Source organism: Hemicordylus capensis, chromosome 3 (assembly GCF_027244095.1).
Source record: "Hemicordylus capensis ecotype Gifberg chromosome 3, rHemCap1.1.pri, whole genome shotgun sequence".
NCBI classification, from domain to species: Eukaryota; Metazoa; Chordata; class Lepidosauria; order Squamata; family Cordylidae; genus Hemicordylus; species Hemicordylus capensis.
Window position 1 is genome coordinate 214887534 of NC_069659.1, and position 16715 is coordinate 214904248.

A 16715-nucleotide genomic window follows, 5' to 3' on the forward strand; every position below is an offset into this window, starting at 1 on the left:
ATTTTGGCACTGTTTATGTGCCCTCCAAGAACTGGTAACCCAGGTGACTGCCCAGTTCTGCCTAGTGGAAAGGTCAGGCCTGCATAGTTGAAGCTTCTTCTCCACCTGCTACATGCTGTATTGCTGATTTACTTCATAATAGCCTGTCTTGCACTGGCTTCTGTCAGTCTGGAAACTGACTATAACAGGTATGTGCAAACCGGCTCGAGGTCAAGCCAGTTTGCCATTGAAATGGTCTGGCACAGCTCAAATTTTAACTCACTGCCACGGGTCTGGCGGCCTTGGGGGTTGCTGGTACGGCCACTGGATTATCCTATGTGAGATGTAGGAGGGCCTCTACTTGAGATATATTACCTGCTGACATGGGGGTGCACAGGCACAGTGTGGCTTGGTGACAAGACGAGGGAGTGAAGGGTTCTACTTGGATTCTATAAGGAGCTGCTCTAGAATCTGGTCTCTCTGCATGAAGGAAGAAGGACTGCCACATTATTACAATGTCTCTCTCAGATTCTGGGCTCTCCTTTCCATTGCTCTGGTTTTATAACACTCTTTCCAATGCCTTGTCTTTTTACCTTGACAAGTGTTGCATTTGCCTGCTGTTCTTGTTACATTTTAAAATAGCTATCTCTTTCATTGCTGTCAAAAAGACCCTTATGTTGTCGGTCTGACATGCTGAACTTGAGCCAGCCACACTGGTAAGAGATAGTCCTTCTCCCAGTGATAATACAACAATGTCATTCCCTTCCTTTCGCAGCTTGTGAATAAATCCTAAAATGTGTCTAGCTTGGCTGTCCTTGGCATGTTCCTACCTTGACCATCCATCAACATTCGTAGTGTTCCAAGAAGTTTAAATTGAACTGGAGGCATCTCTGATCTCAAAAGCATCTGGATCCTCTTGCTGACCCCTTCATTCAGCATCTGAACTTTGTTAGCCACTGGAAAAGGGGACAAGAAGGGAGGAGTTATGATTGGTGAGCTTGATCTCAGTATTCTAAAGCCAAGTTATTGTTAAACTGCTAAAAGCAACAGAAGGTGCAACTGATGCACTACAGAGTCTGCACATAGAATAGCTGTTTGAGCAAAATGTTTTGGATTTCTTGTTAAGCAGCATAAAGGCTCTGCTAAGTGTATATTAACATGTTTTCATACTGATATGGGTTTAATTAGTAAGAAAACTGTGTACAATCTGAAGTACAAAAGGAAAATTTGATTTTTATCAGTGGCTTAAATCAGTTTCTTCTCATGTTAGTGAAGTCAGTCCAATCTGTCTCATTTGATCTACATTGACTGTTTGATTGATTAAGTGCCGTCAAGTCGGTGTCGACTCTTAGAGAACACATAGACAGATGCTCTCCAGGATGATCTGTCTTCAACTTGGCCTTTAAGGTCTCTCAGTGATGCATTCATTGCTGTTGTAATCGAGTCCATCCACCTTGCTGCTGGTCGTCCTCTTCTTCTCTTTCCTTCAGCTTTCCCCAGCATTATGGACTTCTCAAGGGAGCTGGGTCTTCACATAAGCCAAAGTAGGATAGTTTGAGCCTGTTCATTTGTGCCTTGAGTGAAAATTCTGGATTGATTTGTTCTATGATCCATTTGTTTGTTTTCCTGGCTATAACCATGGTGTCCTCAAAAGTCTTCTCCAGTACCAAAGTTAAAAAACCCCACACACATCAATATTATTTCTATCTTGCTTCTTCAGAGTCCAGCTTTTGCATCCATAGTGTGTCATGGGAAAAACCGTTGTCTGAATGATTCTAATCTTTGTAGGTATAGACATGTCACGGCATCTAAATATCCTTCCCAAGGCTTTCTTTGCAACCCTACCAAGTGCCTGTAGGTTTCTGTGTGAAAGAGACTTGTTGAAGCCATTCCTAAGAAAGACAGGGCAGCCTGACTCATCATGTGGCTCAACTTCTCTCTTACCATCGGAGTTTGAACTGTATATTAAGAGTATCTCAATTGAGCCACGTTGGCACTCTACACATGTTTAAAGGCATCCTTTCCTTCTAAAGTGCTATACAAGTTATGCTGCAGGGAAGGGAGTGGGGTTTAAAAACTGCAGCTCCACTAACTCAAAAAGTCACCAGCCGTAACTGTTGGGTGGTGGCAACTATGCTAGCTGAAATTCTAACATTTATGTTTATAACTTCTTAATGATAAAGAACCCATGCCTGGTCTGATAACTCTCCCTCTCCCTTACACCCCCACATGCATCCCATGATAAATGACCGTTGTCTTTGTTTCAAAGTCAGCATGCCACTCTTTTGCCTGATTATTTATCACTTCTACTTTGGAACACATTCTCCTTCTCACTACCTCATACCAGCCTATTTTGGTGAAGCAGGTAATAATTAAGAGCAAACGTCTGCTACCTACCAAGCAATTTCCTGACACTGTGTGTTTCCTTCTTGCCTAGGGCAAGTGCAGCAGGCGGGCATCCCTTGCTGGCACCTTGATCATGCTGGGGAGCCAACAATTAATTAGCTTGTTTGTAATTTCCTTGGGCTTCGGTAGCAGAAAGTTCAAACTGCAGACCCTTGAGTGTGGTAGAATTTTCAAAGAGAGTTCCCTGGCAGGACTCAGAGGATTTAATCAATTAATAACACCCTTTGTGTCTATCCATACATTTTTAAAATACTGTATCTAATTGATTTCATTTCATGTTCAGCTTGACTTTTCATCTGTGGCTGTGTGTTTGCTTTTTCTCATTTTTAAAAGGATATCTAGTGAATCAGTGGGGAATACAGTTTCTACACAAGCCTGATAATATACATTGTACTGCAAGATTGCTTTAGGTGGTGCAGATTTGAACACATCTGGGTAGCAGAAATTGGATTTTGCAGGGTTAATTTTTTTAAACATCTTTCTCCTCTAGCTAAACCAATTCAAGTGTTTTGGTCTCTGCTTCATTTTCATAATTTCTTTTCAACTTTCCCATGGTAATTAATTGAATGTGAGTGAAGAATAAATCTAACTTGTGCCTTGTCAGATGTCAGGACATAAAAGTTCATTGCTTCAAAAAAACATTTTGGTCCAGTATTTTCTTGAGTTCAATATCATAATCTCCAGCCTTTTACAGATGAAGAGAGGGACATGTGTATAACACTCTCACACCAAGGATCACCAGCTGTTACCCCTCTCCCCACTACACATTGTTGTGGGCTCATCTCTGCCTATTGTATTTTTCTGTTCTGCAATAGTGAAACAACAGTATCCTTTTGTTTTAAAGGATCACAAGATATCTGGTTGCATTGATTATAAAATAGCTACAACTCATATTTGTTGTCTGAATATATAGGTGGTTATGGATGGGAAATGGCAGGAATGTTGTATACACCAGTAGACCCAAAATGTCAAAACACTTTCACATGTATGAGCACTGAAGTCAAGATACACTTCCCCTGCGACATCATCTGCAGATTTGATGAGGAAGGGACTGATATCTACAGAACTATGGAGCACACAAGTGCACACTGGAAACATTTTTAAAGGCATTCTTAAGATCTCCCCAAAATGCAAAATAAGGACAGGATTTTACTAATCAAGTAGTAATCTGTTCTTCAAGTGTTGAGTAATAGAGATGAAAAATCAAGTAATATATATGTGAGTGAAAAATGGTTTCAAGATTCTGATTCACAGAATCTGAATTCTGATTCACAGGTCAGGTCAGCTGAACTGGGAAGCAAGATGCAGGTTGTCATAGTCAAGCCAGAGCTTGGTACGAATGATCTGACAAATATTTAAAAGGGACAGCCAGGCAAAAAACACCTTTATCAGGGCTGTTCTGGATTTTACCGGTAAATAAAGCCAGCATGGTGCAGTAGTTAAAGTGTGCTCCAGACCTAGTGCAAACAATAATCTACAAGTGGAACCCACAACAAAAATGTTGCATCAGCTCTGAAATCTCAAGTATTAGTTTGGTTAGGAAGGGGCAGAATAGGGCATTGATGGGCAGAGGAGGGTGAGTTGTAGGGCTGAGAGGGTCTTATCAGAGTAGGGTTTTTTTGTTTGACATAGTATATTTTGTTGCTTTCATCATGTGTCTACCCCTTGCCACCTTCTTGTTAAGGCTTTTGTCAGTCTGTTTTTAGAACATCCTCTTTTTGTTCATGCATTTGGCACTTTCTCCCCCCCTTTCCTTTTATATAGCCTGTATCATGTACCTGTTAACACCAACTGTCAATGGTTTTTCTTGTTCCTTTCCTCCCTCAATTCTCCCAATTCTCTCCCCGCCAAACTTCCAGTTTTATCGGCTGTGCCCTGTTGATTGACAGAAGGAGAGGAACCTCCTTTCAGAACTTAGTTTGAGCATTCAGTGGCTGCAAAGCGTGTGTGCTTGCTGCTTCATAGGGGGTAGTTCTTGGTTCTTGAGAGAAGTTCTGGATTTGCCCTCCAAAACTACATTTGTGGGCATGGGGTCCCTCCTCAACACAATGAAATGCCCCCTCCCACATCTCAGTGATATCTTAATAGATCATTGCTGTTCTTCCAGCACTTGAGAGATCAGCAGAAAAAGTGGGCTAAGATCTGTAGAAGGGCATGATTGTAAAGCTGGGCCTGAAGGTAATTTAAGGCTGGGGAGAAAAGTGCTTCAAGCAGTAGTGTATGGTGAGGGTCCAGGTTCCTTCATCTATGCACTCTTCTGATGTTAAAACAAGACCCCATCCCCCACTTTATTCAACAGAGGGGCAGACCCATGAACAAGCAAACTTGGCTGATCCCTACCATGTCTAGTTTGACTCTCATGAATGTTTGACTTCCATTGACAGTATGTTTAGAGCAGTGAGGGAAGCTTCAAAAGCATAGTCCTTCTTTCCTATGGCTAGAACTGGGACAGCTGTTTCTGGGCTGTTAATATTTTCATACCACTTTCCACCATTTCCTCTTTCCCCTACCACTCACCCTCCCTCCTCTTCTTCCCCACATCAGCAGATACATTTGTGTGGCTTCAGCTGCATTTCCCCGGCCATCTAGTTAGATAGCTTTCCTAGCGGCTTTTGTTGTACCTGGTATAGCAAGGTTTCGGAGAGCACTAAGTGCAGCATGTTGAACAGAGACGTCTCCACATTCCACGTGTTGTTCTAAAAGATCCAGAAGCCTATGAACCACTCCCAGCTGTACCATTCGGACACAGTTGCTGTCTTGAACAAGTGGGAAATGGGAGAGGAGAGGGAAAGCAAAGTCAGAAGAATGGAATAGGTGATCCTGAGAATATAAATACCAGATTTTGGTGGTGATGCTTCTGTGTGAAAGAGGCAAAGCTCTGCTTCAGTGTTGCCCACCCTTCCACCTTTCCAAAGGTAACCACAATGGAGGAGACAAGGTGGACAATTTCATGGGCAGGAGTGAGAGCACACACTGGAACAGTGGCAAAGTGGAAGAAGAGAGAGACAGATTGGCTAGCAAAGGTAGATGCTTGCTGTCTGCTACAGTGAGCAGTGTCACCAGACAGAGGTGCTGCCAAAGAGGTAAGTGAGGAGAGGAAAGGTAGCAATCAGTGCTTGGTTTCCACTCCAGGAGGTCGGGCAGTGGGTCAGCTTGCTGGGGCAGAGCAGCATCTGTGCTGGGTTGTCCCAGGTGGTGGGGCCAGTCAGAGTGTGTGAGACAGTGTGTTGCAAGTTACCCCAAGCAGCAACAGGCAACAAGCCACCTCTGGGCCAGTGAAAGATGCACAACTCACAAGCCAGGAAGGTCCCTAGGCCTGTGCATGCCTCGTTCAGATGACAAGGCACCCTCGCAAGGCAGGCAAGGGATGAAATGCATCTGGGATTTGAGAGTTACATGGAACTCTGGAGTATACAGGATTGGAATTGTGATTATCTTATGTTTTCCATTGTCTTGCATAAAACATACAATATTTTAAAACCATGCCTTTGAGAGTATTTCATGCATCATTCCAAAAGACAGAAAATACGTTATAAGACACTTTTTCATTTTTTCAAATTTTCCAGTTTTTTTCATTTCTTATTTTTGGAGGGGTGAGGACAAGGAGGAAACAAATGCCTTTATATGTGAGTTATAAGGCCCTCTTGTAAGGGCGTTAGTTCCCTGAAGGTTTTCTGCAGAATGGAGAAAGGTGTGTGAACCAGATCTAAGGATCTCTATGGCAACCACTGTATAGTGTAGTAGAGGCTCTGCTTATAACACAAAATCTAATCGCTGCTATGGAATCTTTTAGTTTACCAATTTTCACAGAGTGCTATAAAATGACATTGGGCCACTTCAGACAATACTTTCAACATTTGATTAGATTCCTCTATATGTGTACAAATGATCATCCACATTGAAAGACAGACATTTTCTACCTAGGATTTAAATACGAGATATAATGTAGGATTGAAAATGTGTGTGAGTCACTATCATGGGGTTAGATTATTGTCCAGAATGCTCCCCCTGCCCACCAGCCATGGAGTTCGACTTGCAAACACAACAGAGTCCAGGATAGGATCATTCACCCTACCCACATTGGCCTATTCATCTGAATTTGTTTTCCAGGTGGGTATAAAAATAAAACAGATATACTAATTGCACATTTAAAAGTATCATTTGAACTGGCCCATTGTTACAGATTCTGAAGTGGTGCAGTAGACTTCTGAACACTCTGTCAGGAAGACATTTAAATCAATTATGAAAAACACACAAACCCTATACTGGGTATGGTGAGTTGGGGTTGACTTGTGATGGAGCATGCAGAGCATGCAGAAGAAATATATCACCATGCCCGGTTTGTCATCTTGTGATCTCAACATGGTACTGGTGTTATGGCTCTGCTCCTTGAGCCACAAGAAATGTGTTAGTCCTCAAGGTGCCACAAGATTCTTTGTTTCTTTAGCCCCTTGTTCTGTACCTCAAAACTAAACAAACAAAAACCCCATGACTTTGAGGCAGACTGTAAAAAAATCTGAAAAAGGCTGGGCAGAACTCATTCCTTCCATGGCAAATGCCCACGCCTGTTGTAGAGGCCCACACACTTCAGAGACCAATATTCTAGATGATGCATCCTTATGGAGAGCTCCAGTTGGTGGAAACGTCCATAATTTTTTTATTTTTATTTTTAAATTGCATTTGGATGGGGAAAAGAACTGGTGGTGGGGCTGGGGGAGAACCATGAAATCTATTTTCACGTAGCCAGGCTGTACAAACAAATGGCACATACAAGGTACTAAATCCCTCCAGCTCAAACAACTTGCTTGCAATTTCCTGTGTTTTTAATTGAACTTAATTTCAAGCAAGCGCTTTTAGATTCCATCACAGGCTTTGTCAAGGGTATGAAAGTGAGTAGGCATCCTTACCATTTCTGGCAAAGTTAGCAATGGCCAGAGCCCCTGTCAGCTGCAGTTGGGTGTGCTTGGAGGCAAGCCATGTACCAACACTCTGGTAGATCACACCATGCCCATCTGCAAACAGCTGCTGCATGGACTCATCTGTAGTACAAAGAATGAAGAAAGAGAGAGAGAGATTCATAATAGTGTTGTGGCCTTTTTTGCTATAGTGTCTCTTTAGGTCAGCGGTGCACAACTTCAGCCCTCCAGCTGCTGTTGGACTACAATTCCCATCACCCTGGCCACAGTTGTCTATATTATTATATTATTAATTTACAGTCAGACAGGTGTTATTGACTGGTTTGTTTTATCCAGACATCGAGTCCTTCCCAAGGACCTGGGATGGCTGAATTTTATTGTCAATGTTGTTGCTGTTATAGATATCGTTGCAGAATATAGGCTGTTCCCAGTAAAGTTGCTTTTTGTAATTGGCTGATGGTGATTTCTGTGGCCCCTGTGGTGTTGAGGTGCTCTTCAAGGTCTTTTGGAACTGCACCTAGTGCGCCAATTACCACTGGGATTACTTTGGTCTTTTTCTGCCACAGCCTTTCAATTTCACTTTGTAGATCTTTGTATTTGGTGATTTTTTATATTTCTATTATTTATTTCTTGTTTACACAGTCAGACAGGTGTTATTGACTGGTTTGTTTTATCCAGACAGCGAGTCCTTCCCAAGGACCTGGGATGCCAGAATTTTATTGTCAATTGTTATAGATATCATCGCAGAATATAGGCTGTTCCCAGTAAAGCTGCTATTATTTATTATTTCTTGTTTACACAGTCAGACAGGTGTTATTGACTGGTTTGTTTTATCCAGACATCGAGTCCTTCCCAAGGACCTGGGATGGCTGAATTTTATTGTCAATGGTTATAGATATCGTCGCAGAATATAGGCTGTTCCCAGTAAAGCTGCTTTTTGTAATTGGCTGATGGTGATTTCTGTGGCCCCTAGGGTGTTGAGGTGCTCTTCAAGGTCTTTTGGAACTGCACCCAGGGCGCCAATGACCACTGGGATTATTTTGGTCTTCTTCTGCCACAGCCTTTCAATTTCAATTTGTAGATCTTTGTATCTGGTGATTTTTTCTATTTCTTTTTCTTCTATTCTGCTATCCCCTGGTATTGCTATTTCGATTATTTTGACTTGTTTTTCTTTCTTCTCGACTACTGTTATATCTGGTGTATTGTGTGGCAGATGTTTGTCTGTTTGTAGTCGGAAGTCCCATAATATTTTTACATCTTCATTTTCTTCAACTTTTTCAATTTTATGGTCCCACCAATTTTTGGCTACAGGTAGCTTGTATTTTTGGGAGATGTTCCAGTGTATCATCCCTGCTACCTTGTCATGCCTTTCTTTGTAGTCAGTCTGTGCGATCTTCTTACAACAGCTGATCAGGTGGTCCACTGTTTCATCTGCTTCTTTACAAAGGCGGCACTTGCTGTTTGTGATGGATTTTTCAACTTTTGCTCTTATTGCATTTGTTCTTAGTGCCTGTTCTTGCGCAGCCAGTATTAAACCCTCTGTTTCTTTCTTCAAGTTGCCGTTCTTAAGCCATTGCCAGGTCTTGGTGATGTCTGATTTTCCACTTATATTGTGTAAATATTGACCATGCAGGGGCTTATTTTTCCATTTTTCTGCTCGGTTCTTGACTTGTTCTTTCTTGTAGGCCTGCTTTGTTTCATTGGTGTTGAATAGTTTCGCATTCCTGACCATTTGAAGTGCATCTTCTTCACTGTCCCTTATATATTCTTCAAGGCCTCTTTTCTCCTCCTCTACTGTTTGATGGACTTGCAGCATTCTTCTTCCACCTGAGCTGCGAGGGAGGTATAGCCTATCGACATCACTGCGGGGGTGCAGAGCATGATTGATGGTCATGATTTTCCTGGTCTTACGATCCAGCATCTCTAGCTCTGCCTGTGTCCAGTCTATTATTCCTGCAGTGTATGATAACAGGTATAGCCCAGGTGTTTATGGCTTGTATGGTGTTCCCGCCATTGAGTTTGGACTTGAGGATTTTTCTAACTCTCCTGATGTATTCACTTCCAATTTTTCTTTTAACTTCAGTGTGTGCAATGTTATCAGCCAGGAGAATGCCCAAGTATTTGTAAGGTTCTTTCTCTTCCAGGTTCTTGATGTTGCTTCCATTGGGCAGTTCTATTCCTTCTGTTTTTGTTATTTTCCCTCTGTTCATTATTAATGCAGCACACTTGTCTAGTCCAAACTCCATTGCTATATCGCTACTGAATATACGGACAGTGTTTAGCAGTGATTCGATTTCTGACTGGGACTTTCCATACAACTTCAGATCGTCCATGTACAGCAGATGGTTGATTTTACTGGATGTTTTAGATGTTTGGTATCCGAGGCCTGTTTTGTTTAGTGTTTGTGAAAGTGGGGTCATGGCGATTACAAACAACAGAGGGGATAGTGAGTCCCCTTGGAAAATGCCTCTTCTAATGCTAACCTGTCCAAGTGCCTCGCCATTGACTGTTAACTGTGTACTCCACATGCTCATTGCTTTTTAAATAAATATCTGAATGTTTTTGCTGACACCAGTTGTTTCTAAACATTTTGGTATCCATGTGTGAGGCAATGAATCGAAGGCTTTCTTGTAGTCAATACATTCAACACTTAGATTTGTTTTTCTTCTCTTGCAGTTTTCTAAAATCATTTTGTCAATCAGCAGCTGGTCTTTTGTGCCTCTGGTGTTTGGGCAATTTCCTTTCTGTTCAACTGGAAGCTGTTTGTTAGTTAATAAGTGTTGCATCACTTCATCTGCTTATTATTAATTATTATTATTATTATTTCTTGTTTACACAGTCAGACAGATTATTATTATTATTATTTATTATTACTACATTTTATATCCCACTCTTCCTCCAAGGAGCCCAGAGCGGTGTACTACATACTCGAGTTTCTCCTCACAACAACCATGTGAAGTAGGTGAGGCTGAGAGAGAAGTGACTGGCCCAGAGTCACCCAGCTAGTTTCATGGCTGAATGGTGATTTGAACTCGAGTCTCCCCAGTCCTAGTTCAGCACTCTAACCACTACACCACGCTGGCTGTGGGATGATGGCAGCTGTCAGGGATGATGGCAGCTGTAGTCCATCAACAGCTGGAGGGCCAAAATTGTGCGCCCCTGCTTTAGGCTTTTGTACATCTTGATAGCTAAAGATACTTTTAATATAGGAACACGGGAAGCTGCCGTATACCGAGTCAGACCCTTGGTCCATCTAGCTCAGTATCGTCTACACAGACTGGCAGCAGCTTCTTCAAGGCTGCAGGCTGCAGTCTCTCTTAGCCCTAACTTGGAGATGCCAGGGAGGGAACTTGGAACTTCCTTCATGCAAGCATGCAGGTGCTCTTCCCAGAGCTGCCCTATCCCCTGAAGGGAATATCTTATAGTACAGTACTTGAATAGCCACTGATGGTCAACAGATGTTCCTAGAACCCTGAAATGCAAGTCATGATCTTTTGCAGAGGTGGGAACGAAACCAATGGGATGAGGAAGGCTTAAATACTTTTGTATTTCATAGTTACAGATGCAGACAGTCTTCCCCCTCCATATGTTATGTAGATGTGTGGAGGCAAATGTGGGAGGGTGGCTGAAGCCTCAAAGTGGATTGCTAAGAAGGAACCTGGTGGGCTGCAATGGTGTATTGCTGCTTGTGGGCTTCCCAGGGGTATCTATCTGGCCACTGTGGGAAACAGGATGCTGATCAAGCAGGGCTTTTCTTTTGCTCTTGTGGGTCAATTAGAATACCACCCCCGGCAAAATAATAATAATAATAATCCCTTACAGTGATGTGTTGCCAACTGTACTCCCACTCCACCTTGCTGCTGCAAAATGTTAAGTGAACAACTGGATAAACTGGATAAATAAGAGGATGCCTGTTTTACATGAACTGCTGTTTATAGTAATTACCATCATTTCATAACCATAGAAAAAATTAACAGCAATTCCCCAGTGTTTATATTTGGAACAGACTTCAAGGCTCCTCTCAATCTAGTTAGACAAAACAATATGAAACACAAACGAAATCCTTTCTTTTGAGAACATATTTTTGTTAGACCAGTAACCTTTAACCCACTGATGCTAAGCTTAAATACAAGAGGGCATAGCCAGGCTGTCCTTTGAGTCTTCTTGTGTGTCATTTCAAGACTTCCAGAAAACAGAGTTTATGGTCACATTACACACCCGTTTCCACTTCTGTAAGCTGTAGAACATTCAAGGGTCAGTTTTTTTTAAAACAGGCCAAGTTTCTTTGTGAGGTAAAAGTAGGAGACTTGTGAGGCCTTTTGTAATGCAATGTTTACAATTGTACAGGCAAGCATTGCACACAAGTACCACTGGACTTAAAGCCGCATACATCCATTACTTTCATGACCAGCCAGTTGAGATCCACTGAACATGGATCAGGATGGTCAAAGCCTCTATATGCCCCAGTAGAAATCATTTCCCTTCTGGCTTTGGCAAGTAGTGTGAAGCGGAATAGGGATGAGAAGGGCTGCCCCTATGATGAAGCAAGGATAAATGGGTGCTCTGGGTGATAGATTAAGTCCACCCAGCATCTCCTTCAGAACAGAATGGAGTAATTACTTCTCATGATCTGGGCACTAAGCCTCTGTTAACACAACCTAGAATTGCATAAACTCGCCCTTGCTTCCTCCATAATTATACTGTTGCAAATATGCTCCTCGATTATGTCTAGTGGTCCTTTCTTCTTAGGTTTTTGAGCAGCCTGGCACTTGATGGTGGATAAAGGATTAATGCCCTTTGATGGCAATGGCTACTCCAAACCACTGGAGTGTCTGTCATATTCTACTTGCCTGAGCATGGGCTAAACAAACAATTTTGTTACATTTGGAGCTTTCAGGAGAAGGTTGCTAGGAGGTTTGTGGCTGACCGGAGCAGTTCCTAGAATATATTTTAAAAAACCCTACACTGATGGTGCCTGGGATTACTGCTGTTTGCATGGCTGCCTGCTTCCCATCTATTCAATCTATGCATTTGTAAACAATCAGTTCACTACAAAAGGCACAATAAGTCACTAGCACTCTCTTCTCCTAAGCCTACCTGAAGATTTTGTACCACACTGGAAAATGGGATGCATGAAACAATGTTATATGAGCAATATCTTCAAATGAAGGAAGCTATATGAGATCCACAGAAACCTTGAAGCATCATTAACTTGTCTAGCTGGGTCTTTTGTCTTGCATGCAGCACTTTCTAATGGGGCTGGATGAGTTATTAATGTAAGTAGGACTGTGATCGTGTCAGTCCTGCTTAGCTGGGTGCTTCCTGATGTGTGTCTTCTGCTGTCTTTCTTCCTCCAGTGTTAATATCTCAAGGCTGGGTTGTCATATTGCCAGTGGTGCACTGGTAAATTGGCTAGCATGAGAAATGGGAATACCATCTTGCATAGGATTTCAGGGGCAAAATGAGAGCAAGGGCATCTGTGCTTGTGGCCACATCTGCATACAGGCAGAAGAGAAAACAGCTATGTTGCTTGAGCCTATGCATATTTACTTGGAAGTAAGTATCACTGATTTTAATGGGTCTTATTATCAAATAAGAGTGTTTAGGATTGCGTACTGTGTATTGTCATAATATAAAACTGGATCCACATTTGGCCCAGCATATTTTATTTGTCTTTCTCAGATGATGTGGTATAGAAAACAGACTAAAGCTGTTCACACGACCTTTTGCTGGGTTGGGTTGGGGAGGACGGGCAGGGGGAAGGCAGGATAGCACCTTCCTTTCCCGCCAGATGATCCAAGGCCGATCCCAGCTGGGTGGCTCATGTGCTCACATGACTAGCACTGCTGTGAGCTGCAGGGCATTCTGGAGGCCAGGAAAATGCATCCCGGCCTCCAGATATCCCACAATGCACTGTGTGATGAGTGCAGTGCATTGAGGTATTTCCCCATGAGTTGGGCACTCTAGGTGCCCAGCTTGGTGTCTGCTCAGGCTGCATGCAGCCCCAGCATACCCAAGACCATGTACCTGGGTAAAAGATGAGGTTAAATTCCCAGGGTAACTTGTGAGGCAGTGCCGGGATTGGCCTCAGTCCCAGCACTTCACACTTCTGCCCAAGCCTGGGTAGGGCTGCTTGTGTTAACAGCCTCACTGTTTGATCTGGAATGGGGAGACTTGGATTTAAAGTTCAATGGCACACTATTAAATTACATATCCATTTAGACATCCGTTTTTGGGTGCCCTTGAGAGAATCAATATAGCCAAGTCTAACTCGTAGGTGGGTTGTGAGGATAAAATGGGATAACCCCATGCATGATGACCAGAACTCCTTGAAGAAAAGGCATAAAAATATAAGGATTAACCTGGAGATGCGTCAAACTAGCAAAGTCTGACTGGGGGTGGGGTGGGGTGGGGGCAAGGCCACAGCTTAGGAGTAGAACACATGCTTTACATACAAAGAGCCTGAATTGAGTCCCTGACATGCTTGGCAAAAACAATGGCAAAGAACAGATCTGGGAAAGACCCTCCCTCAGGGAATGCTGCCAGCCAGGGTAGACAGAATTGAGCTAGATGGATGATTGGTTTGACTTAATAGGAGAGACTTATATGTTTATTCATGCAATAATCTTTAACCAGTTTGGATCATGGCTCGGTGCAGTTGTTCCTCACAAGTAAGCTTAAGGCTGCAACCACAGGCTGACACATTTAATGTCTCATGTAGTTTGGCCCTTATTCTTACCTCCAAGAAGTAGTGACACAATTAGATCTGATGCAGCCTTCAAGCTACACATGTCTTCTGGCTGGGAGCTATCCTGGAGCCTCAGCAGAAGCTCTGCCACAGCATCCTGAATACCAGCTTCTGCCAACTGCAATTTCAGGACATCTGCAGAGGACATCATAAACATACATGTTGGAGTTTTCTTGCTGGGACTTGGTAAGTAGATTAAATAGGTGAACGGCTCTTTCCCTCGCTATGATTTGCATTTGATTCCACAGCATTCTGGTTAACATATGAAATGAGTCGTTCTGGCGGGAAAGGCGGATCATGCAACAGATCATGTGGTTTCTGATGACAAAGCTGGGGATTCTCTGGTGTAGGAATGCCCATGTAATCAACCCCTTCCACATGATCAGGCACATCTACACCTATGCTATAAAGTTGTATAAGCTTTATATGTGTATAACTGCCATGGCTTTTCTCAAACAATCCTGGGAATTGTAGCTTGGTATTAGTGCTGAGAACCCGGTTGCAGATCTCTAATTCCCCTCACAGAACCAATTCTCAGAGTGCTCTGGCTAGAAAGACTGGCTATTAAATCAGAAGAGATCTTGCATCCTATTGTGCCCATGTAATGTATGAGATGAAGGTCATATCTGTAGCACAGGTAGGATTTTCACCTCCTACATTACTGGTGTATTGTGGGATGCAGCCACAGAGAAGAGACACCCGTGCTGCTTGGAAAACCTACACATTGAACCTATTAGCCAACTAAAAGAGTTGTGAAGTGTTAGGAGCAGCAACTAATATATGTGAAAGGATTTGGGACAAAAGGTGATCCTTTCAGCTCAGAAGGGCAACACTGCAGGTAGTTTCAGAGTTTTGCTTTTTTTAAAAAGTGGCTGACAGGATGAGGAAAATTACTTAACATAATTCCATTGAAATTAACAGCTTTAAATTTCAGTGGAATTACTTGGAGTAATTTTTCTCATATAGACTATTGCTTTATTCAAGGAACACCTCTGAGAAGAATCTGTAGCTTTGTGCTGTTCAGAGATGTGGACCACAGAACCAGCTCTAGCATTAGGCAGAGTAAAGTGGTCTACCTCAAGCCGCAGATTTTCCTTTGCAGTTTTAGACAGTGTTTGTTGCATTTTATTACTCATTTTGCTGGAGTTACCACTTCACTATTAAGCAACAGAATGTGACCCACTTAATAACTACCTACAATGTTGTGAGATCTGCTTCCCTGTAGTGTGATCTCACATGGTTGTGGTCTCTGTGTGAATGTTGGAGCCAAGTAGATGGAGTCAAATGCATATATCATTTCCACCTGATCACTGCTTTTGCTCCAACTGGGTGATAGTTGAGTGAGAAAGGTGCGATTGACCCTGCCCATGTGGTTCTGGTACTGTCAAGCCTTGCCTCTGTTAGTCTGGAGGTTGGGCATGGCTGAGAGACAGCACTGTGAAAGTGATCCATAGCCAGGAAGAGCAGAGTCTCTTAGTTGCAGAGACCAGTCAGCAACCTTCATCCAGAAGTCTCAGGGGGAGTATCACATGATTCAATCTGGCCTATTGAGGAAGTGTCTGCCTTGCTGGTGTGGCTCATCTCCCTACAGTTCCCTCTATTGGTGAGAGAAGAGGGGTGGTAGGTTGTCAATTCAAAACTCACTGCAGGCTCAGGCCCTAACAGTATTCACAGGGTGACTACTGATGTGTGATATTACATAATACAGAAATGTGTGTGAGTGAGTGAGTGTGAATGAAAGGGAGCTATGTTGACACACAGGTTTTATAACTATAGTTTATCTTTTTTTAAAAAAATAAAATAAATCGTGTTCATCAAGGATTCTAAAGACAAATCGCAGGTTCTGTTAAATGCTTAATTTGATCCTTGCATACTTAATTGATGCCTCTAGGAGCTTTCCTTTTGTGCAAATACCTGTGCGGGGCAATCTGGATTATGACCATGGTAGGAGCAAAGAGTTAAAAGTCCCCCTCCCCACTCTGAGATCCTGTACTGGATTATCTCACCTGCCCCATAGCTGCTTTTTTTTTTTTTTTTTTAAAGGCGGGAATGGGGGAATCCAAGGTCAAACTACATATTTAATAGAACACGTAGTTTGGCCCTGTGAGAGAGACTTTTAAAAAAAATCAAAAGCAGACTGTTCATTAGAATCAGAACATCATGTTCCTTTTAATTATAGAAGGAAAAATGAATGGGTGGAAGAGAAATCGTTCAAATTACAGATATGAATAACCATGACATTTCCCTTAACTTATTGCATTAATCTTAATTTTGTTAATTGAAGTTGACCATGCTGCATTAATCGACCACTGATGTCTACTATGATCTTATCAAAACAGAAGCTTTTGGAGCTTTTAAAACATTTTATGGACCAGACATCCAAAGAAAGATGACAGCCCCTTGAGTACTTGTTCTTTTTGCATCCCTACATTATCTCCTACTCCATTGCTGCTTTACATTACCATTTCTTTTTCTTCAAGTAATCACATTATACATGTGGTATACATAGCAGCTGTGGTTCAAAAATGTGTTTTTAAGGCTCGTGTGCAAAACATTTAGACCTTTTATGGAAATCCCTTATTGGTTATTAGCTCCATCATGTTTTCCCAGTGTAATGTGTGAACCAGCCCCCAAATTCACATTGATTTAACATGGGGAAGACATTT

The 16715-nt window shown here is 42.3% G+C and overlaps 2 protein-coding genes across 17 annotated transcripts in view; one reads left to right on the forward strand and one right to left on the reverse strand.

Moving 5' to 3' along the window:
- Window positions 1-16715, reverse strand: part of LOC128350875 (rap1 GTPase-GDP dissociation stimulator 1-like) — a 158275-nt gene that overhangs the window by 14572 nt on the left and 126988 nt on the right. For 11 of the 16 annotated variants that reach the window (XM_053309716.1, XM_053309705.1, XM_053309700.1 and 8 more), the window contains 4 exons: window positions 14041-14184; window positions 7293-7424; window positions 5007-5141; window positions 810-935 (listed from right to left, as the gene is read on the reverse strand). In XM_053309716.1, the coding sequence (XP_053165691.1) occupies window positions 810-935; window positions 5007-5141; window positions 7293-7424; window positions 14041-14184 (537 nt within the window). The remainder of the gene's footprint in view (window positions 1-809; window positions 936-5006; window positions 5142-7292; window positions 7425-14040; window positions 14185-16715) is intronic. The other 5 variants (XM_053309710.1, XM_053309707.1, XM_053309706.1 and 2 more) reach the window with 5 other exon arrangements.
- Window positions 844-16715, forward strand: part of SH2D4B (SH2 domain containing 4B) — a 312315-nt gene continuing 296443 nt past the window's right edge. Inside the window, exon 1 of the mRNA XM_053309720.1 lies at window positions 844-971. Coding sequence (XP_053165695.1) covers window positions 965-971 — 7 coding nt within the window. The 5' untranslated portion in view covers window positions 844-964. The remainder of the gene's footprint in view (window positions 972-16715) is intronic.